Raw genomic sequence first — 23,179 nt, 5'->3', positions numbered from 1 at the left:
TTTCTCCAGTTTTTTTTTTTAATTTTTTGATCATGTTGCACTTTACTTCCATATGTGATACATACAAATTGTGATGTCAGCATTCTAAATATAAATCAGTTTTTTATAAGGCACACTAAATGAGTCTCTACACAGAGCAGAGGTATGTGTCTGTCCACGCAATAATGTTAAATCCGGTTGGTATTTTAATTTTAGGTTATTCCGCAAATGCGACTCTACCAGAAGGTCAAATGGATTCACTTCTATCTATCATATCCAGCCAAAGGGAACGTTTCCGAGCCAGAAACCAGGAGCTGGAAGCGGTAGGTTAAAAGTGACACCTCTTTCATGAGTCAGTTATTCCAAATGTCATCATTTCTTTTCCACATTCCATTTGTTTCTGTTGGCCTTTTTTTTGTTCTGTCTTTTTTAATATATTATACAAGTAAATAAAAATTCTCTCCACATTGACAAACAAAAGAGATAATATAAAACCACACAAAAACAAGAGACGTTTCCACAATTAATAGAATTACGTTGATATTTTAATGTATATAAGGAAATCGGTCCGTCCTATATGTGTTTAACCAAAGGGTAGAGAGTCTATAGTCTGGGCAGCAGTGAGTGACCCTGTGCAATAAAGTACAGAAAGAATAACGGGGTATATTAAAGTAAGGGAGTTTGGGGGGGGTGAGAAACTCTCAAATCTCTTTGTGGTTGAACCACCAGTCAAAATCTTACAGATAACTTTGTATTGCATGTTAATATATAGTTAATAACGCATATACCAATGCATGTGTCCTAATAGAAAGCAATCACTAGACTGTGCTTTTTTATTTATTTTTTTTATTTTCTTAAACATTTATTTGAAAACAAATAAATCCAACATGCGTAAAGCGGTACAATACACATCGCGGTACAGAGACAACGATACATATAATAGCTTGAAAATACTGCGATATATAATTTGTGTCATAGTATTGCATAGAAACAATAAAACAAAACGTTAAAAAAAAAAACAGAACCGCCGTCTCTGAGTCGATGAGTCGAAGCGAGCCCCTCCCAAGTGGGTAAAGGGTCATTGCAAGGTACGGAAGAAATAAAAAGGAATAACACATAACAACAAAATACACGGTACTTGCCATGCAAAAGAAAAAAAAAACCACGTATAATGCCCTCTGCTTTATCGCAAAAGATGCTGACCGCGAAACATCAGTTCCCCCCACCCCCCACATTGTCACGGAGCCACACTTTAACATGGGAGTCCAAATGATTCGAGGCCTCATGAGCTGCATACTCATATTGTTCATTCTCTTCAATGAGAAGGAATACGAGCCGATCTCCACAGTCTAGCTATCAGCGTTTTAGCCGCTATAAGCACGTGCATAACAAGCTTACGAGTCAATTTCCCGATACATTTGGGAAGCATATCTAACAAAGCTATTTTCGGATGAGGTAATACTCTGTGGGGGAGCAAGCTATTAATGACATTGAAGACTATGGACCAGAAAGGCCGAAGTTTGACACAATCCCACCAGACATGGAGCATGGAACCAGGAGAGTTGTGGCAGCGCCAACACAAGGCGGAGGCATCTGAAAAGATGCGACCCAAACGGGAAGGAACCAGGTACCAACGGTAGAGAACCTTCCTATTCACTTCCCAGTGCGATACACAGCGAGATACACCCTGTAAATTACGAAGGGCTTTGTTCCAGTCCCCCAGATCTAACGACATGCCCAGCTCCTTTTCCCACTTTACCATATAAGATAGTTTGGATCCTGGGCCAAAAAACGTACGGTAACATACGGAGATGGTATGTCTCAGATAAGGGGAGGTAGAACAGTGCTTTATTAAGGGGTGAGTTTGAAGCACAGGTATACCAGTGGGCAACAGTTGAACTAGAATATGTTTGACTCGAAGATAAAGAAACAAATCGCTGGGCGGTAGAGCATATTGGGCCTGGAGAACAGCGAAGGTGCGTAAATTTAATTTGTCATACAGATTATCAACCGAAACTATCCCCTTGTCCTTCCAACGGTTCAGAGACAGATTAGGTGAGAAGAAATGGAGAGAAGTGATCGGCATACGGCGCCTAACCCAGGGTGCATGTAAAACAGGCAACAATTTCCTGTCCCAAATACCGAAGGTATGTTGGAGAACAGGTCCTGGACAGGGAAGCTTAGGCCTCTCTCGCTTGTAACACCACAAGAGTTGACGATAATTATAAGGCAAAAGAATGTCATTTTCCAAATCAACCCATTTTGGGGCGGGGTTCGCAAACACCGTCTGTAGGGCCTGGGTCAGTCTAGCGGCATCATGATAATATAGCAAATTAGGGGCACCCATACTGCCGTGGAAAACAGGCATATAGAGAGTGCGCCTCGCAAATCTGGGCGGACGGTTCAACAAAATGTGTGCATTAAAGGTTCGCTGATACAGTAACAGAAGATGTCGCGGAACCGGCAGCGGGACAAAGGAGTTTGAGAAGATACATCATTTTAAGGGAGACAATACGCCCCCACCACGAGACCTCAAATTTGCCCCACCTGTGTATATCTTGCGTTTTAGTAGTATTGTTTTTATAATAAGAGCATCGACCATAGTCGTCTAACAGGTTCTGAAGGTGGGGAAGGACTGCAGTTGGATTTGAAATGGCCAAAAGAAAATCATCAGGAAAACAACCCCAGTTTGAGCTCGAGAGATGAACAAAAGCCACGAATATCCGGGGAGTTCCTAATGGCTATGGCCAGGGGTTCCAGGGCAAGCACAAAAATCAAAGGAGACAGCGGGCACCCCTGTCTCGTACCATTAGTAATGGGGAAAGGGGCAGAGTGGAACCTGGCATATGACACCTTAGCACAAGGAGAAGAGTAGAGGGCCAAGACAGCTCGAATAAAGGCTATAGGGAGTTGGTAGCGAAGGAGAACTTCCCGCATGTATGCCCAATTCAGGCAGTCGAAAGCCTTTTCGGCATCAAGGGAAAGTAATAGCATTGCGGCTTTGGATTGTTGTACTTGTGAAAGAATGTTAATGAATCTACGAGTATTGTCCGGGGCCTGCCTCCCCATAACAAAGCCCACTTGGTCTGGGTCGATTATGGACGGCAAGACCTGATTTAACCGGTTCGTTAATATTTTTGAATACAATTTAATGTCAGAATTAAGCAAAGAAATTGGCCGAAAGTTTTCACATTTCGTTGGCGATTTGCCTGGTTTGGGAATCGTTATAATATGGGCGTCTAAAAGCTCGGTTCGTACCGTGCCCTGAGAGAAAATAAAGTTAAATAGGCAGGTAAGGTGAGGCGCTAATTGTGGACAAAGGCTCTTAAAGAAGATTGTGTTGTAGAAGATGCGCCTGTAGTTCCGAGCGAGCCTTGTGCAGAGCCTGCGCAGAAACAGTGGTAGGGTTGGCCTTATGCTGGGATTCCAGAGAGGTCAACGTATGCAACAACGAGAGGTAAGACTCCCTGCGAAAACACCTAAGTCGGGAGGTATGTTGTAGGAAATGGCCCCGAATAAATGCCTTATAAGCAGACCAAACCGTCGGAACATCTACCTCAGGGGTATAATTAATAGCCGTGACGAGGGTGGAGACAAGTTCCTTGTCGTTAAGCAAAGATTCGTTTAAACGCCCCGTTCCATATCCCCTAACCGCTGCCACCGAGGGCAAGTCCACGAACATCGGAGCGTGGTCCAACCACGTGATATCACCTACAACGACCGATTTGACATCTTGTAAAGTGAGCTTATCTACAAATATAAAATCGATCCTGGAATAACTATTATGGGCCTCAGAAAAAAACGTGTAGTCCCTCTCTGTGCCATGTAGGATGCTCCAAGAATCATATAACCCGTGCTGTAACAAGAGGTCCTGAAAACCCGAACATAATCTACGTAGGGGCGCACTTCGAGCCCTGGGAGCCGAAGAGGATGTATCCCACACTGGGTCTAAGGGGAGGTTAAAATCCCCAAAGACCAAGACGCGACCCTGTTGGACCTTAGATAATTTCTCAAAGCACATTGACAGGAACGGGAGTTGGTCAGCATTAGGCGCATATATACACGCCACGGTAACAACCTGTTGATTCAAGCGTCCCACAATAAAAAGAAATCTCCCTTGTGAGTCGGAAACCTTTTTAATCAATTCAAAGGGCCAATCTTTGTGGATAAGTATCGATACCCCTTTTGTTTTAGTAGAGACCATGGCTGAGTAGTGCGTAGGGTATTGGCGAGAAGAAAAGGTCGGCGGGTGAGTATTTGAGAAGTGAGTTTCCTGCAGGCATACGACAGCGGCACGGGCCTTGCGGGCCTCAGATAGTGCCAGCCGACGCTTATGAGGGCTATTTAGGCCTTTTACATTCATAGACATAACCTTAAGAGTATCCGGAGCCATAATAGTGAACACTGAAGGGACAGCGAATTATGTGTAATAGAAACATAAGAAGAGGAGCTGGGAGCGGGGCATAACCGCAGGCACCGTGTAGAACAGAACATAGAAAAATAAAAAAACAAGAAAAACCAGAACAACCAAACCAAAGCAGGTGGTAGCCACCTATGTGTTCTCCATATAGCCCCTGTCACCGGAGAACAGGGCACTAGCCCCGGAGCATGGCAGCCCATAAGAGTGCAGACGTCGTTCTATAACCCCCGAAGCAGACAGGGTGTATGTAACATATTAGACGCAATGGTAGAGGTACAAAATGAAAAGGTAACAAAAGTTTTGTAAACCCCGTGCCCACCTGCACAGCATAGAAAATAACTCACAATCGCATTAGAGAAGAACTGTCCCAGTGCAATCAGGTGACCCATAGGGACCAATGAAAGTAGCAGAAGTCCCGTGAGTTGCAGCAACGGTCGGCGGTAAGAAAAAGGGCAGGGTGGGCGACCTATGGAGGCGTTTTTTGGCTGGAGGGACCAGGCGTTTCTTGGCTGGAGGGATCGACACGTCCTGTGGAAGGAGGACCCCCCAGGCACGCAGCTTCTCATGACAGGCAGAAGGAGAATGAATCGTATGCGTAGCGCCGTCGATAGTAACCAATAATTTTGTGGGATAACCCCACCTGTAAGGGATCTTATTCTTCTGTAGAGACTCCAAGATCGGTTTGAAGCTTCGCCTCCTGGCAAGCGTGTATGCAGAGAGATCAGCAAACAAAGTGATGTGCTGAAATTCCTCTGGAATTTTCTGTTTCTGTCTCACGGTCCCCATGATGGCTTCCTTTGTTTTAAAAAAAGTGCAGCCGAACTATTGCATCTCTAGGGACTGAAGCAGGGAGGTCCCGAGGTTTGGGCAACCTATGGATCGTGAAATCCAAAGCAGCATGCGTGAGAGGGAGAGCTTTGAAGTAAGAGAGCACATAAGGCTCCAGGTCAGACGGTTGTATTGATTCAGCAATGCCTCTAAGCCTGATATTATTCTTGCGGGAACGATCTTCTAAATCTTAAGAGGAGTTGGGTATGGTCATCTTCAATGGCACTATATTTATCAATCAAATCATTATGGCTTGTGCAAAATTCCTCTATTTTCTGCTCTACATGAGCAGTTCTCTCTCCCAGCTCCTGCACATCCCTCCTAATCTCTTTAACAGCATTCGTAAGGTCAGCATGTAAGGACTTACGGAGTTCTTGAAGCAGCTGTTGCATGCCTCTCATCGTCACAGGGGCCTCCACATCCTCCCCTTCACTATCTGAACTGCGATCACGAGACGGAGACGCAGAGCGGTGGGCGCCCATCTTGGGTCGGCATGCTGCGTTTCCCAACTCGCGGGGAAAAGAAGTGTGCTGGCTTGTCCTGCCCTCGTTTGGGCTTCTGAGACGCCATGGTCCCCTCACCGCACCGTTGGCAAGGTATAGTGGAGCTTTAGAACCTCCCCAAAGCTATGTTCAGCCGCTTAAACACCCCGTTTGAGCGGAGCTAACCCGCCATGCGTCCGCTCTCCTCCGTCGTTCGGCCACGCCCCCCCTAGACTGTGCTTTTGAAGTAAATGAATCCACTCAGTTCATCTCATGTCCGTGGGGTACTTCCTATTCCACTGTCTACCAAACTTCAGGATTGCGTTGTTATAGGGATATTGGGACGATAGTACAAAAGAGAAAAGATATGTGAATGGGTCCACCTCACACTATGCTTCAAAGCTCATCTTCTCTCTGAATATGTTATGTTTGTCTGTGAAATTGAGACGATATGAAAATATGAGTAATGGTCCTGCAGATTCATTTCTATGTGAGTCTTTTTAGGTGGATAGGGTAAAGAGACAAGTGAAGTCCTGTAGTCTGTCAAAACAGCAAAGAAATCTGGACTGGCATCAGAGAGGGGGAAACAGTTGGTATTGATTGTGTAGTTTAAAGAACATTATTGACATGGGTGGTTTTAGCCTCCAAAAGATATGTGGTAAAGCCAGGGAGCTTGTTGCAGAAAGGAAAAACATTAGCCTCAAGGGTAAGCCATAATTTTGCACGTAGGGAAACTACCTAAGTGATTCCCCTGATGATAAATTGGCTCCTTATCATAAGTTTCTATACAAGGTGACCTAACACATTTTGAATCAAAGATACGGGTCTGTTCTGCCATACGGAAGCAGAAATATGTGATCTTAAAATCTTGAAGAACCAGTATGAAAGTCTGGCTAAAAGGAACTCAGTTAAGTCATATAATTTGACAAAGCTGAGCTAACGTGGATCCCCAAAATATTTATTTATTTATGAGCATCATCAGAACAGGAACAGATTGTTGAAGCCTTCTGTCTGGACAGGTTGGGATGTCGTTTGACAGTGACATACACCAGGAGCTGAAGTAAAATGCGCTAACTTTGACAACAGCTGGTGGTAAATTGTGTGCAATATGCTACTTGTACTTTATGCCCTATAACATGCTATAAAACACTGGGTATTTCTAAACTCAAGACAAATATTAGAATCTATTTAGCAGGTTCCTTCGTTAGCTTTTGTAGATGAGTAAAAGTCAGACAAAATCCTTTTTTTCTCGAAGTTTAATAACTTTGATAATTATTAATAATGTTTTGCTGAGAAACATGCATATCATCCATGTATTCCAGGATTTTATTTATGCTTCCCAAACAGGTGTGTGAATGTCATTAAATGATTCTGAGAGTATGAATAGTAGGTGGGATAGTGGACATTCTTGCCTGGTTTCATTCACTTCAATCCTAGCAGATGGTATCTAATAAATTATAACAGTCATCATATTTGTCGATGTAAAGAATTTTATATATATATATATAACGTCTTTAACTCTCGCACAATTCTGGGTCATTACCCTCCTTTTTGACAAATTTTCTTCCTACTTGAAGTGTACTACTTGAAGTGAAAAATGGATTTCCAAATGTAATAATATAAATGTATATGTCTTTGCATAAAGGCTTGAATCACCTTTGTGCACATAGTATTATTTTAATATATTTGTATATGTAAAATTATTTGTGTGATGAGAAAGCTACTGACATACTTTTTTTAAGCACTCAGCAACGAAGACAAATTATCCAAATAAATATTTGCTTTGCCCTCCAGTCAAGGACATAAGTCCATAATTAGGAAGAACGGTTTTGGAAAAAGCTTTAAATGTGAAGCATTAACCACGAAAACCGATGGAACTGACACGTTTAACATTTTGTGCAAAAAACACGTGTTTTTATGGCCCACATGTTCTTTATTTGCCTTATATGCACAAGCAAGGACACACACATTACTACCATAATGAAAGGTTCAATTTAACCAGGTAACTTACCGTATTTGCTCGATTTATAAGACGAGGTTTTTTTCAGAGCAAATGCTCTGAAAAATACCCCTCGTCTTGTAATCGAGGTCGTCTTCTAATCAGACCTCAAATGAGGTCTGACTATTAGACTAAGATCCAGATCCCCCGCATCGCTGCAGGGGACCTGGATTCTCCTGTATGGTAACCTCAGCTGAGGTTGCATACGCGCGTACCTTCCTACTCCCGGGATAGCCCGCCCACTGCGGGGAAGCAGAGCCGGTTGGGGAGATTGCTCCAGAAGCAGGACCGGGACCTCGGCGGCACTGTGCAGTCCCAAAGCGGATCCGGTAGACCTCTTCAATTTTCTGGAGGAGGCGGGGCCTAGTGGGGTCACACAGCGTCACGCCGTAATCCTGTGGGAGCTGCAGCAAGCGCCTGCTGAGGCATCGCGGTGACGCCGGTGAGTGAAGTGCCTGAGTGGGTATATTAGTGTCTGGGTATCTAAGTGTCAGAGTGGGTAGGTAAGTACGTGTCTCAGTGGGTAGGTAAGTGTCTGGGTGGGTATATTAGTGTCTGCGTATGTAAGTGTCCCCCTATAAGCCACTCTGTCCCATGATATGACTTTTAACCCCTTATATGCCAGAGTGGCATATAGGGGTATAAGGCATTTCTGGAGGCAGAGTGGCATATAGGGGGTTAAAATGCATAACATGGGGCAGATGTGCATAACTGGGGCAGATAGTTTACATGAATTAATACCGTATTGGCTCGAATATAGGCCGCACTTTTTTCCCCCACTTTAAGTCGTTAAAGTGGGGGTGCGGCCTATATTCGGGGCCCATACGCCTGGGGCAGGCAGCGGGGTTATGATACAGATCCCCCGCAGCGGTGCAGGGGACCTGCATCCTACTCTGCGATACGCTCAGACAGCCTCCCCTGCCAGCACTTTCCACGGGGGGGGGGGGGTGCCGGCACGGGAGGTTGTCTAAGCACATCGTGCGGACGGTCACCGGCTGCGGAGGTTGTTTACCCGCATCACCGCAGCCGGTGATCGTCCGCACGATGCGATTTACCTCTGCCCCCAAGACTTACCAGAGCAGACTCCCGGGTGTCTTGCTGGGCCGGCGGGGGACACCTACGCAATAAGCGTATACAACTTCCGGTGCCGGCACATCCGCTGAGTCCCGGCACCGGAAGTTGTATACGCGGGGGGGCAGAGTGGCAGCATATCTCGGGGGGGGGGGGGGACGAGGACAGTGGCAGCATATCTCGGGGGGGGGGGGGAGGACAGTGGCAGCATATCTCGGGGGGGGGAAGACAGTGGCAGCATATCTCGGGGGGGAGGAGGATGACAGTGGCAGCATATCTCGGGGGGAGGACAGTGGCAGCATATCTCAGGGGGGGGGACAGAGTGGCAGCGTGTTTTTTTGGTGCTTTTTTTAATGAAAAAAACTTTTTCAAAATCAGTGCTATATCACATCATCTGCACCATCCGTTAGCCATATGGCATGACAGTATTCTGACCACCCTAGCTTCTTCAACAGTGTCATAATTTATATTTTGCACAATGGAAATTATAGTTTTCAGTTTTGCATCCTTTGAGATTGTCAGAAGGAAATTACGTGATAGATGGACATGTCTGAATAGAGTGTAGATTGCAACAAATGGTTAAGAAAAGTAGTATTTTTAGTTGATGAGTAGGTTTAAGTTGCATGTTGCTGAGACCAATATCTCTCTAGGTTACAGTAGATACATGTAATTATTCAAGCATGTGAAGCATACCATTACTCGTAAGAAAGGCTTACAGTCACATGTATTGTACAGCTTAAATGCGTAAGCTGTAGAAACGTGGTCTAATAAATTATTTATAGATTTAGTCTCCATGTAGTTACCCAAGTGTTTTGTTTTTTGTTTGTTTTATTTAGGAAAATCGTATGATGCACCATACAATGAGAGCCCTGCAAAGCGAGCTGGATAATCTGAGAGCCGACAACATCAAGCTGTATGAAAAAATCAAGTTCCTGCAGAGCTATCCAGGCAGAGTGAGTCTTCATTTCCCATACTCATTCTTTAGCATGAAGAGACGATATAGCAAAAGATTAATATAACAAAAATTATTAGAAACAATGTCATCAGTTTTATGATGTTTATGAGCTGGGCCAAAGTTAAAGCTCATAGTGTTGTGAAAACTCTAAGGAAAGGCTAGTGCTTGCTCTGGAAGGCATGCTGTGTCCTTGGTTCATTGTAGAAGATATCACCAAGAAAGGATATACCTGAAAGCAGTTATAAATAATGTTCCCTGAAAACCTGGTGTACCTGTGACTTTGGAGTCTGTAGATCTCTAGGTTCCTTCAAACAACTAGTGTGTCATATTAAATAAATGGTATCTTAACAAAGGAGATTTATGTTCTCATGGGGGAGGAGCTGGTCAGTCACTGCAATAAGTTCCTACATACAGGAATTTGGAATCGATCACATTCCCAGCAATAATAAACCTAGAACTTTAGCTTAGCATGACGTGACTTCATGACCTCACGGTGAGTCCTATTGCCACAAGCAGTGCATTCTCTGGTGCTGCCCACTTTTTCACCTTTACATGAGTTTTATGAGTTTTAAATGCTGAATCATTTTCATTGCACACAGTAGTTATTTGTAAGCTTGCACATATACCATGGAGTAAGTGGAACCTGAATTATTAGCACGTATTTATTGTACTTTATTACACAGTCCTTCATTTGCTTCTTTAGCAGGCTGCACTAAAATGGCTTAAGTAAATAACTGCACGCGTGCAAATTACTCTGAGCCAGTGTCTTCCCATAAAAAATATTTTAAAAAATGATGTGCGCATTTCCAGAATGTTGGCTAATAACAGCTTAGGAAGCGTAATCATTCAATAAGACAGATCTTTACAGCAAATGAAAGGAGAACAATAATACATCTTGCCACCAGGTGATACCATTCACCTCTGTTTAAATCTCAAGGACACCGTAGGAAATCTTAAAAACATCTTAAAAACAGAAGATTGGAAGTCCAAAATGTAGACCATATGTATTTATCAGGTGAATGTGTTTGTACAAATAGAAAAAAACAGGCTAATAGAGATACAAAAATACATATAAAAGGAAATACTCTCCTTAATGACAACTCTTCAATTCCTCAGATCCCATTATACAAAATAGTAGCAAAAGCATGTCGCTAGAATGGATAGCAATATGAATCAGGCAAACTGTTGTCTCAAGAAATGGAGATATATGGGGAAGAGAAAAAGAGCACATAGTGTGAATCCGTAATGCACAATAATACATGCTTTATATATTGACTACAAAATCTATAGCTATACATTTTTTGAACTTCTGATCATATAGGAAAATATGGGTAGGTCATGGATCTGGAGTACTTCTTCCCCACATGATAAAACCATCATATAGGGATTAAAAGTACTCAGCCCAGAGTTCTCTAGAGAAGAGACAATATGCCTGGGCACTTTGGAGAGAAAAGATGGCTGCTCCCAGTGTATTATTAAACTGATCTACAGGAAGACACCCAGTATACTATATTTGGGGCAACCATCAGAAATCTTTGGCCAGCCCCAGAAAAGACTTTCATGCGTCTCATGGCCTCTCTCCTCCTTCGCCAACGGCTGCCCGCCCCTGCTAAGCCAGGACTAGTACTGGTTCTACCCCCCCCCCCCCCGATGGCGGACCTGACTATATATAAATCTAAAATATGATGCATTTTTTCTAGCTATGCCCCCCCTCTGCAGGCTAACCTTTAATTAAACCATTGTCTTTGATGTGCCCTCATTAGACTTTTGTTGCAAAGACCATGTGAGATGTTAGTCCTACAAATGTGGATTTATTCAACAAACAGGAATGTTCATGTTTGCTTGTTGGAGAGTTGTGGTTTCACCAATTGATCTGTGCATTCTGAAATATATTTTTAAGGAAACAGGCTATTCTCATAATTGGGAAAAACAGAATTTTAAATGAAAAAAGCCTTAGTCCTATTCCATTGTGCTTCTTAGGAATGGGTTTCCAATTAGTAACTTCTTCCTTTAACCCCCTGAGACTTTCTGTCCAGGTTACAGGTGACCCACCCTGAAGCTTGTCACATGTTAATTTTAGGCTTAGATATGAAAACTCTAGTTTCTCAATTGAACTTCACTGACAAATATACATATTGCTGATCAAAAGTAATCAATAACCATTGTTCTGTCAGGGTAGCAAAAGCGATGACACAGAACTCCGTTACTCGTCCCAGTATGAGGAACGACTTGATCCCTTCTCGTCATTTAGCAAGAAGGTAAGGTCTTGGTATAAAGGAATAATTGAACTTGCTGTTACAGCCAGATCCCAAGCATAAATGGCAGATATGGATATTTAGATATTTGTGTTAACTCAGTTGGATTTTTTTTACAATTACATATTGATTCTACTACACATTGGCATAAAAAATACTATTTTTAAAAAAATAATTTCACACCAGCCCATGTATCATAGCTCACATGATATAGTACACATAACTCATGTTTCTCCTAGCTCCACAATAAAAATTCCACCAACTTCGTTATCATCTTCCTCCTCCTCGTTACCCCACCTGGGTCCTTTTGCATTGGTGCAGTAATGGGTGTGTTATCAGCAGCCATTCCTTAATTCTGAAGTTCATTTGAGGACATGTTTTTGACCAATGTAGACCTGCCCAGAAGATAATTAAATTGATCGGTTAATGTTGAATTTTGATGGTGGTTTGCTGGCTAACTCATAAAATGTGCAGTGGTTTATAGGTTTGTTTGGGTTTTTTTAGTGGTATTAAACTTGCAGATTTACTTAGGCGTACCAATATTACCAGCCTGAAACCGCAGGACGCTTCCGAAAAATATTGGCTGGAGTGCATCTTCTAAGATTTATGCATGGAAGACGTTTGTCTTTCCATATGCCCGGTAAAAGCCTTTGCTTTAACCTGTATTGATTGTTGCACTTAAATAGTTATTTACTAGTTTCCCCAATCAGCCAATGAATTTGCTTAATGTTACACTGGCACTCACAAGGCTTTTGTTACCAAGACAAAATCTGCTTGTGGTTTCCCACAAATTTCTATCAGAATTACGGAGTCTTTTGACTCTTTGTGTGCCGATGCATTGACCCTCTAACATTAATATTACCTTTTGGTAATGTCCTCTACTACTACAGCGACTGCCCTTCCTGCTCGGATAAGATGCCATATCCCAAACGGTAATCCGTCAGATCAGGGAGGTAGGAAGTAGGGTGATCTCCCCTTGTGTGGCACCAGTGGGTTTGGTATCGCCTGAACCTGATGCCCTAGGCATAGTTAGCCGAAGCCAAAATATATCACTGTTTACATTGTAAAACAGTGTTTATTTCTTGCTTGTTATATTTTTTTATACATTTAAAAGTTGAGAATCATTGTACAGGTTTTTATAACAATTTCCTGCTTCACCATAGTTGATAAGCATGATTGTGCAAGTAATTTGCGTGGCCAACAACTTCCTATAAGCCAATAAATATAATAATTATAAAGAATCGGTTTCATTAAATATACCCAAGCAATATAATTTAAGGATTTACCTTAATAAACATAGAAGGCTCTTTTTTAGAATGACTGCTTTATAAACATGCAAATTTAGTGCATTAATTAATTATTTGCGCCATGCCTGGATCTTTGCTGTGCACTATGTTTTGGAGAATGTATATTGGATAGCACTCGATACATGGGTGAGATTAGCTCCAGAACGCCTTTAGTGGAGTGGGAGGAAAGTGAGCCATGGCCAAATGCCTCTCCCCTTGCCCTGCGACGTAAGAAACTGAGGTATGCAGATATGCGTATAACACTTAACAGGAACCAGACAATATTCACAAATACACATCTATGCCCATTCAGTTTCTCCATACCTACTAAATTAAAATGTCTGTTATGTACCATTATGAAGAAAAATAAGTAAAGCGATATAGATGTTTTGCAATTTTGTTTTTATTCTCTCTCTGAATAGTAGGACACTTTTTCAGATTTGTGTTTTCTTTTTCAGGAACGCCAGAGGAAATATCTAAGTTTAAGTCCTTGGGATAAGGCAACCCTGGGAATGGTAAGTTCTACACAAACATTTGTTAAATTCTTCTAATAAATAAAGTGTTAATACATCCCGACAGATCCAAACTATTCTAGATTAATCTGAAACTGAGTTTGTGGATCATGGTATCTCAAGATCTAAACTCAAAGATACTTTGACAAATACGGTCAAATATTTTCAGAAACACCTGAATTGAATTGATACTAGGTCTTGTCTTAGATTCAGGATAACTTTATGACTTTCTTTCTGCATGTTAAACATGCCCTTTTTGTATTGGCCTCAAGCTTTTCTGATGGGAGCCTGTTCAATTTATCTATCAACATCTCCGTAAAAAAAAAAAAACCCTTAATTATTTACAAGCCTCTGATCCTCTCGTTTTAGATTATGGCCTATTTTTCCAACATTTCTCCGTCCTGTACTTTATTAAATCACTTTAAAATAAAACCCACTCTAACTTTTTTCCTCCAAACTATACACATTAAGACCCTTAGTCTTTCCTGATAACGTTTATCTTGCAAACCCTTTACCATTTTAGTAGCCCTCCTCTTAACTCTCCACGATATAGTAAACTGTACTCAATACTCCTAGTTGAGATCTGACCAGAGGTGAGTAAAGTGGCAGAACCACCACCCTTTTCTTGTTACTAATGCCTCTTGCTATACAACCCAGCACCCTGCTCACTTTCCCCAATGCTTTGTTAAATCGCCTGCTTAGCTTTAATTTTTCTACTCCCGTCATATTCTCAATATTACACTGTCGCTGCCACTCTTAACCATTAATTAATTTATTAATTCTTCTAAACTGAAACTGTTGATTCAACTGTAAACTATAAACAGCTTTTTTTCATTTCTTTTGAACCGTGTTTTGAGATTGTTGAAAGAAATAGCTAGGCTTGAAGAAACATAAAAAAATGGTCATTAAAATAAATGGGAACTTCTAATCTTAGCTCTTTTCAGTCGTACTAAATCCTTGCGGAAATTTAGATTTCAGTATAAATTACTGTATATCCGGGCAGTCCTTAGCAATGTTGCAGCGTTCAAAGCTTTCTGCGTTTGAAGGGGCAGCTATTTTTTGGGGTTCCTTTCTCTTTCATTGGTTATAACATTTATTTCAAGTACCTGGTTAACATTGATATCTGTGAAGTTTTTTTGTGTGGCTTCCTTCATATATGTTTGTTTTGAACCTTTACAAAATTCTTTATGATGCATATAAATATTGTTCCAAAGTTGTAAATAAAGTTTAAAAAATGTCAAAATGGAACAGTATTAGTAAGTGGAGGCTTTATTTAGTTTTTTAAATATTCAGCACTGCTGATATTAATAGTGTTTCAGTCTCATGAGTAAAACTAAATTGAAGGTGTTTAAATATCTCTTTTCTAGGGAAGACTAATTCTGTCCAACAAAATGGCCCGTACGATTGCATTTTTCTATACATTATTCTTGCATTGCCTGGTCTTTCTGGTAAGTAAAATGTGTATAATATTTCATAACATAAGAAATTAAAATGTATATATTTTATAAACATACATTTATATACCGTATTTGCTCAATTATATTTGGGTTGTCTTATAATCAGGGTCTGATTATAAGACGACCCAAATTTGAATATTGTTTAGGAACATACTTTGTTTTTAACATACATTTTTTTTAATTCCCCAGAATTATTTGGCAGGAAGTTGTGCTTTACTTGACATCTCTTATATGTATTTGGAGCAAAATATAGTTGTTCTCCATGACTTCATGCTGATGAAGTAAACTAGAGCCCTGCGCAGGACTGTTTTCTTAATCCCGCTCCTGCTGAATTTCTGACCCCCGCTCCTGCAACGTGTGTTCCACTCCCGCAAGCATTCATTCCCTCATTCATTCCCTCAATTATTCTCTCATTCATTCCCTGATTCACAGATACTCATTCATTCCCTCAATCATGCATACTCTTTCATACAAACTCCCCCACCCCCTTATCTGAACTGCAGATTTCCCACGCACTCCCGCAAGGCTGCCTTCGCGTTGCTCGCACACAGCGTCTCTTTTCTTGTCCCGCCGGAACAGAGCAGAGTCATGTGACGTGACGTAAATTCACTTGACTGCTGGGTTCCTGGGCGGAAAACAAGAGAAGAGACGATGTGTGCGAGCAACGAGAAGGCAGCCTTGTGGGGGCGTGCGTGGGATTAATGGGACCCGCAGGTTCATTGTCTGACCACCCACAACACCCGAAAAACCGCCCACACCCACAAGTTTTTTAACGGGTCCCATGGGACCCGTATCCCCATGCAGTACTCTAAAGTAAACTGTTTAGTGATGTAACCTGTACAGTAAAATTCCTTTTTATGTAAACTACTAATGAGCAAATATACTTTTTTTTTTTTTACATTTTTTTTTTTTTATAATCTTTATTTTCATTTTTAGTAAGACAAACAATTAGTCTTTACATGTAAACAACATAACAGAAGTAGAAAGAATATGTTCAACAAATATGAATAAAACAATACAGCAAAAAAAAATAATCGATTGCATATGTTTCTTCCTTTGTTCATATAACGAACAAGAAAAAAAAAAACTACATAAAATCGGAGATGGCGCTAGGGAAAAGGGTGGTACTTGGTAGGACTTATAGTTATTGCTGCTAAGTGAATTTATAATAACTACTTTTTTGAGACATGTTTCCCATATTTGTGTTTTCTTGAAAGATGTGTGAAATGCGCGATACTTCTTTCTCCATTGTAATCTGGAATTTTAGTTGGCTTGCCACTTGAGACATATTAAAATGTCTGTTTTGTTTCCATTTTTAGCTATTAATTTCTTAACTGCTATGCAAGTGTGGATGGTTATATTTAGTTGAGTTTGAGTTAAAGGAGGCCAGCCTAAGTGGAGTAATAAACATGCTGGAGATTCTGGGATAACAATATTGTCAATTCTTTTTAAGTAGATAAGAGTTTCTTTCCAGAGAGTATTAACTTTAGGGCATTTTTACATTTTAAGTATAATAGATGGGACTGTGGGTTCAATTAAAAGTTCCTAATAAAGTAATTAAAGTAAAATATTTTTACTGGGTATTGTTTTAGGTAATATGGCACACATACTTTCATTTGCAATTTAAAATGCTAAAAGCAGGAATGATATTTGGTAGTGTATAATACATCATGATGAAATAAATAACATTATTTTGTTCTTTCATTAGGTGCTGTACAAAACAGCCTGGAGTGAGAGTGTGGAAAGAGATTGTGCTGCATACTGCTCTAAGAAGTAAATATTCTCAAACTACATGGCCACCTTGATCCCTCAGTGTTTCTTCTTTTATGTTTTTTTATACTTATTTTATTGTAAAATTGCAAAAAAAATTAAAGGTGTATTTTATATCTCCACTTAACTTTTTATTGACAGTGCTGTGTTAAGGTCTAGGTAGCAGGTAGTTACTTGGGAACTGTGCCAATGGTGCACAGATCACTGCTGGACAATTAATACAAGGGATAAGAAGAGAAGTACCTTTGGTGTAATTTATGTTGGGATGAGCGCTTTAGTGCCTTGAGAAGTGGAGACATTGAGGTGTCTGTTGGGCATTTACTGAAATGTCCACCTAAAGGTAGTTGAATTGGTTGTCCAGCAGCTGTTCTACATAACAACCTGCTATGAGGACCAGAGAGTTCTGCTTCTCTGAAAACAGAATTCACACTTCGCTCGCAAATGATTACATACAAATTAAATGAGGTTAAAGGGAAGTTGTATTTAGTGAAGACCATAATCTCCACACAACTGATTCTTCATTTTGACACAGTGTCCCTTTCCTTGAAGAACTGCTCTTCTGTTTGCAGTCCTCACTTAGTTTGTTATTGTTTGTCATTTGGAAATCTAAGAACAAGATTAACTTATTTTCTATGTTTATTTTCTTTCAGGTACTCTGATCACATGCATAAGTTTCACGAGAACGGAGACAATGGAGCCATGTGGCAATAACATGTAAAATATGTCCTCGGAGACCAGCTGGGGACATCTTACTCTGTCAGGGCCAAATGACAGAATCTGCCTGTGCAGAGAGCTTTTAATGATTCATATGTTACGCTCAGCTCCTTAACCTAGACTCAATTATCTTTACTATTCAGGAAAGCGGTAGACACACGTGATAACATGCATTTTTAAAAAGACAAAGATTTATTTTCTCATAGCAGTGACTTGCCGCTTTCAGGCCAACAGTAAAACCTAGCAAGTATTCACCAACCTTTCTATTGTTGGATGGATCTTGTACTTTTTTTTGAGGTGTTGATCAGACAAAATGATTTAGGGACCTTTCTGTTTGATTTTTTTCTTGTTGTGGTAATAAGTAAATTCTAAGATGGAAAGGTTAAGGGCAGGCATTGCGATTAAGAATATATACATACAAAACCTGCTTATACTACCATTTCCCAAACATATCCATGTGAATATCTTGCCATTTGTAGTCCAGTAAAAGTGTAATCCATGTAACAAAAGCAAAAGTAGAAAATTTAATTTCAGCAAAGAAACACATTCGTGTTTTATTGTGTATGTGCCTATCAGTGCTGAAAAAATGGTATCTTAAAAATACCTATAAGCAAATAACTCTATAAACTTGGACTGCTTGAAGCGCAGACTTCAGTTTTATAAGCAATCATTGTTTATCTAAATATCTATTGTTTTGCGGTAGGTATTGGCAGTGGCTTAACCCATCTTGAGATCGGCAGCTGAAGGCGTCTGCAGAAATCCAACTCTATTTAAGTCTGAATAATATGTAACAGCAGGATCTTCCTTACTTTTTAGTGTATTCTTTTCCTGTTGTATGAAATGAAACCCATTAATTTTTATTCTATTTTTGGATATCTGCACAAGGAAATGTTTGGTTTGGTTTGGTTTTGTTTTTTTCTCAAATCCTAACAGCGCTGACCAATAAGATTATTCCTGCAGCACTGGTACATTAGTTTGTTTGGTGAAATGGGTTTCCAATGACAATAGTCACTTACAATGCTATTTAGTTAAGGATATGAAAGGTTATGTTTTTTCAAATGTTGATTAATAATCCATAAAAACTGTGATTCATTTCTATGGGTTAAACATGTTAATTGTATAAGAGGAGATGCCACCAGCTTCATTATGACTCAGGCGATACATCATATTTAATACAGAGGATTTTTCTGGGTATGATGTGAAGCTCATTATCTAAACATAATGTTTAAAAAGTTATGATAGCTTTTCTTAGATCACAGGCTCCGTCACTGCAGAACTGGGGAGCTTGTAGGGCCCCTGCTCCCAGAATCTTTAAAGTGTGCATCTTTTTAAATCCCGAGAGCCTGAAGGATGCATTCAGCAAGAAACACAGGATACTTTACTCTGCTTACCTTGCAATAGAAATTCACCGGGGCTTGCCTTTTGTAATGAAGTTAAATTGGTGAGGGAATGATCCAACTGAGCTACAGTTCACTGTTTAGTAAATACCTTGTGATGTTCTTTCACTAAATGTATGTTTCCCCTTTAAAATACTAGTCGCCTTTGGTGCTGTTAAAAGATGAGGCATTGTATTACTAACACATAATGAAGCCGGTGGTATTGCCAGAATCAATGTGCTGAGGATTGCGATCCAAGTATATACCAGCCCTTCTTCTTTCAAGATCAATTGTCTTTGCATGAAAATACATCCGTCGCATCATTAATTTAATATGTATTTTTACTCCCCTGCAAAAAGTAATTATGGCACTGGATGCAATCATAATGCTATTTTAACCATTTGTGGGCCTGCTTTACAATTGCTAATCTGCTACTTGTTTTACTGGAATTAATAGGTTAATGATCTACACCTATAGAGATATTACATTGTGCACCTTCACTTAAAGAGGAATTGCACGGGGCTCACTCTTATCTCTCTGTAAAGGTTGTGTGATTTTGACAAACTTCAATCCTAGTTATAATTACATATAAATTTGGAAATGTAGAAATTTATTCTTTGAATTAAAACAAAACATATTGGAGATTTTAGCATATCTGATTCTATAAAGCCTTGATTATATATTGTTTCTGACCTATGCAAGTATGGTATTAAAGTTTAGACATGAAAGTGTTTGCGTGTTTTTGTTTGTATTTTCAGTAAAGTATGGTCACCTCCCCAATAAATTCTAATCAGGAAGAATATGATTACATTGTTCAAGGAATACTTCAGCCATCATATGTACATGCGACCCCTTCCTACCTGCATTCAACCTGCAGGAGGAGCTCGAGAGTTCTCAAGAGGGTCTGGATAGACCCTCTGTGAACTCAGATCTATTGTTAATGGCATCCTGTGAATGACGGCAACGTCATTTACAGGATGGCACTTGTGGTTTCTCTTCGGAGCAATCACAAGGCTATCTGGGTAGGTGGGTAGTGTTACTGACATGCCTCGATATCGAAGCATGTCAGCAACACAGTTTATGCTTAGGAAGCGATTCCGATTGCTTCCTAAGCTGTTTTAGCCGGCCGCCACCGCGATCTTTGATGATCGGTGCGGCGGCGGCCATTTTTCTTCCTCACTTGTGAGGCTTCCGTGGATGCTGCAAAGCCGATCGCGGGGGTGCAGCTATTTAACAGCAGCCCGTACATGTACGTGGATTGTCGTTAAGGGGTTAAGGACCAGGCTGCTTTTTTTTTTTTTTTGTACCTTTCATGACCGAGGCTGTTTTAACATTTTAGCCGTGTTTTTGCTTAATTGTTTTGATCATAACATCTAATTTCCTATAAAAAGATTTTTTAAAAAAGCACTTTTCTTTGGGAAGTGTGCATTTTTCATCATGGAACTTTGACATCTGGTCCTTCTGCCCCCATGTCCTTTGTGGGACATATTTAAAGCTGGCTAACTCAATTTCCCCTGATAAGACCATATATTTTTAAAAACTAGACAAATAGTAGTATTTAAACTCTTTCCATACACTAATTCTACCACCAAGCTTTGTCAAACTTTGTAGTAGTCATTTTTTGTGTGTTTTCTTTCCCACACATTGTACTTCAGGTATGAAGTATTGCTGATAGCCTCCTAAATTCTTTTAAATTAGGGATCATCCAACATATTGTATATGGCAGGCGTTAAAGCCTTGGGGAGGGATCACACTGGGTCCCTGGAGCAGATTTCACTGTTGCTGAAAGCCTCGACACTTTGGATGCTTGCTAAACTCATTAAATGCCATAATGTGCCAGGCATGTCATCGTTCGTTAATTGACAGTTTTCTCATGACGTGCCTTGCCTGTCATTGGTCAGTTAGGGGTTAAAAGCTGTATGTACTGGTATTTTTATATGTCTCCTTTTCTATGCATTTTTGTATAAATAGCACTGTGACCTGATTAAATATTAATATATTTCCCTCTTATGGATCTACAAGATCAGACTAAAGTTATGTGACAAAAATAGATTTGAAGACAAAGCTTCTGGAAAATGAGGGACCCTATGGTGCAGTCGCCACCCCAGGAACCTTATCTGTCCAAATCCTACCTTTTTAACCTGATTGAAATTATTTTTCTTTTCAACAAAGGATTCAAACAGCGTTCATTTTCTCCATAACAGTTCGTATCTATTACTATTGCGTAGAGACCTACAAGTATATTATGTGTGTTTAAACTGTGTAGGATTATGCCTTTGCGACTAAACAGCTTGTACTATAAATAAACCATTCAGGACTAAAGATTAATGAACTGAGTGATCATTATAGTAGAAGACTATAAATAGTATGTCTAAAAGAGCACCGTAGCCTAACAAAGCACTTGTATTTTCATTTTGAATATTAGTAGTATTGATCATTTTAAAACATAGTGGTTGAGATCACAGACTACCTTAAGAAATTAGTCTAAAAAAAACTCTGCTGATAAGCAGGAACGAGGATTACGGCATTAGTTACAATCTGCTTATGAGCAGTGCAACATATTTCATAATTGTGATTACAGTTACAATCAAAATGGCACACAGTATTTTAGGGGATAATGGATCGCTGTTGGTACTAATGACATCCGCTGAATTTTGTAATTTATCGCCAGGTGTATGCAAGGTTTGTTATCATATCACTACCCTATTATGTGAAGATCTGGCACCTAGGTTTTATTAGCTCCATAATATAACTGCACGTAACTGAGTTAAACTTCACCAGTGGCATATCGCAGAGACGGGGGCATTCAGATCCACCATGGGATAGATACAAGGAAAGGGTGAGGCTCTTCAACGCAGCTTGCAGAGGGGGCCCCATCGTGTTATGTTTTAATTTCTATAGAGCTGTTAAGAGGGACCAGCATCAGACATATGGTTGCTGGACCCTCTAGTCACATAAGAATTTGTAATAAGCGCCTAACTTTTAAGAGATCTGAAGGTCACATAAAAGAAACAAACATTTAAGAATAATTTTCACTTTATATTTTTGTGTCACATGAAATTAAACAAAATTTGACAAAATTAAAGAATTACTTTTGTGAAGGGTTTGAGCTAGAAATGACTTCTAATTCTGTATTTAGTTATTCAATTCAACAGAATAGGCAGAACTCCACCTTTAACTTCATTATTTGCTATGTGCTAGTGCTGGGAAAGTTCAGTGTATTTGATGTTGTGGTCTGGTTCAGCACAGACAGCCCTAGGTAAGACTAGAAAACAGAATAAACACTGCTCGAAGATAATTACAATGTGATTTCTTTTTATACATTTGTTATGGGAAAAACTGCAAGAAGAACAGATTAGAAAGCTCAAACACAAAGATACGTGTAGTTTAGCTGATGCCTGACACAAGTACAGGATGTTTACATGGATTGTGACCTCTTTTTAATCTGGATGTATTTTTTTAGAATAGAGGAGGAAGCAAATTTAGTTTTGTGGGTGTGTATTTTGTTTTTGTTTAAAGTGCAATCTTGGGCATCGTGTATTAATACATTAAACACTTAAACCGAGTTACCAAGAAACAGACTAGTCGAAAAGCAATTATTAGTCACAATGGTCTATTTGAGCTAGGTGAGAAAGATGTGTAAATAAATGCGCATGTACAACTGCATACATTTGGTGGTGCTGCTTGCCTGGAGGTGGCAGTAGGTGGCTAAACGTAACTAGGAGTGTTTATCAGTGAAATGCAGGTAATGGCACTGAAATAAAGGAGTCATTGCAAGCACTGATGTAAAAAATTGGTATTTTTTGCTCTTTTAAAGAGGAATACCACGTAGTTTATTTGCCTTATAGCATTTATCTGCCCCAATCTAGTTTATATTTAATTTTAGTCTGATCCTGGCACTAGCCAAATGCACAAAATTACCATTAAATGCTCAAGTTTTTACCTGTAAAATTTAAGAGAAGAAAATTCCCTTTTTAAAAAAAGAAAAGGGGAATTATTACAATCACCGTTTTATCATAATTCATTAGTTAATATTGGAGGAATAATTGGACCGGAATCATAAGGAAGTGATCTA

General features: G+C 40.0%; 1 protein-coding gene across 1 annotated transcript in view; it reads left to right on the top strand.

Moving 5' to 3' along the window:
• The window catches only part of LOC149289645 (protein CASP-like), a 188,111-nt gene extending 170,386 nt beyond the window's left edge, over positions 1-17,725 (top strand). The window contains exons 17-23 of the mRNA XM_089490354.1: positions 196-302; positions 9,616-9,732; positions 11,909-11,992; positions 13,734-13,790; positions 15,155-15,235; positions 16,953-17,017; positions 17,665-17,725. Of these exons, the coding sequence (XP_089346480.1) occupies positions 196-302; positions 9,616-9,732; positions 11,909-11,992; positions 13,734-13,790; positions 15,155-15,235; positions 16,953-17,017; positions 17,665-17,725 (572 nt within the window). The remainder of the gene's footprint in view (positions 1-195; positions 303-9,615; positions 9,733-11,908; positions 11,993-13,733; positions 13,791-15,154; positions 15,236-16,952; positions 17,018-17,664) is intronic.
• The last annotated feature ends 5,454 nt before the right edge of the window (positions 17,726-23,179 follow it).

The sequence above is a fragment of the Sceloporus occidentalis genome, unplaced genomic scaffold, assembly GCF_023333645.1.
Source record: "Sceloporus occidentalis isolate IW3139 unplaced genomic scaffold, rSceOcc1.0.p SCAF_43, whole genome shotgun sequence".
Taxonomy (NCBI): domain Eukaryota; kingdom Metazoa; phylum Chordata; class Lepidosauria; order Squamata; family Phrynosomatidae; genus Sceloporus; species Sceloporus occidentalis.
Note: the sequence above shows the minus strand (reverse complement) of the source record. Positions and strands in the feature narration are given on the sequence as shown.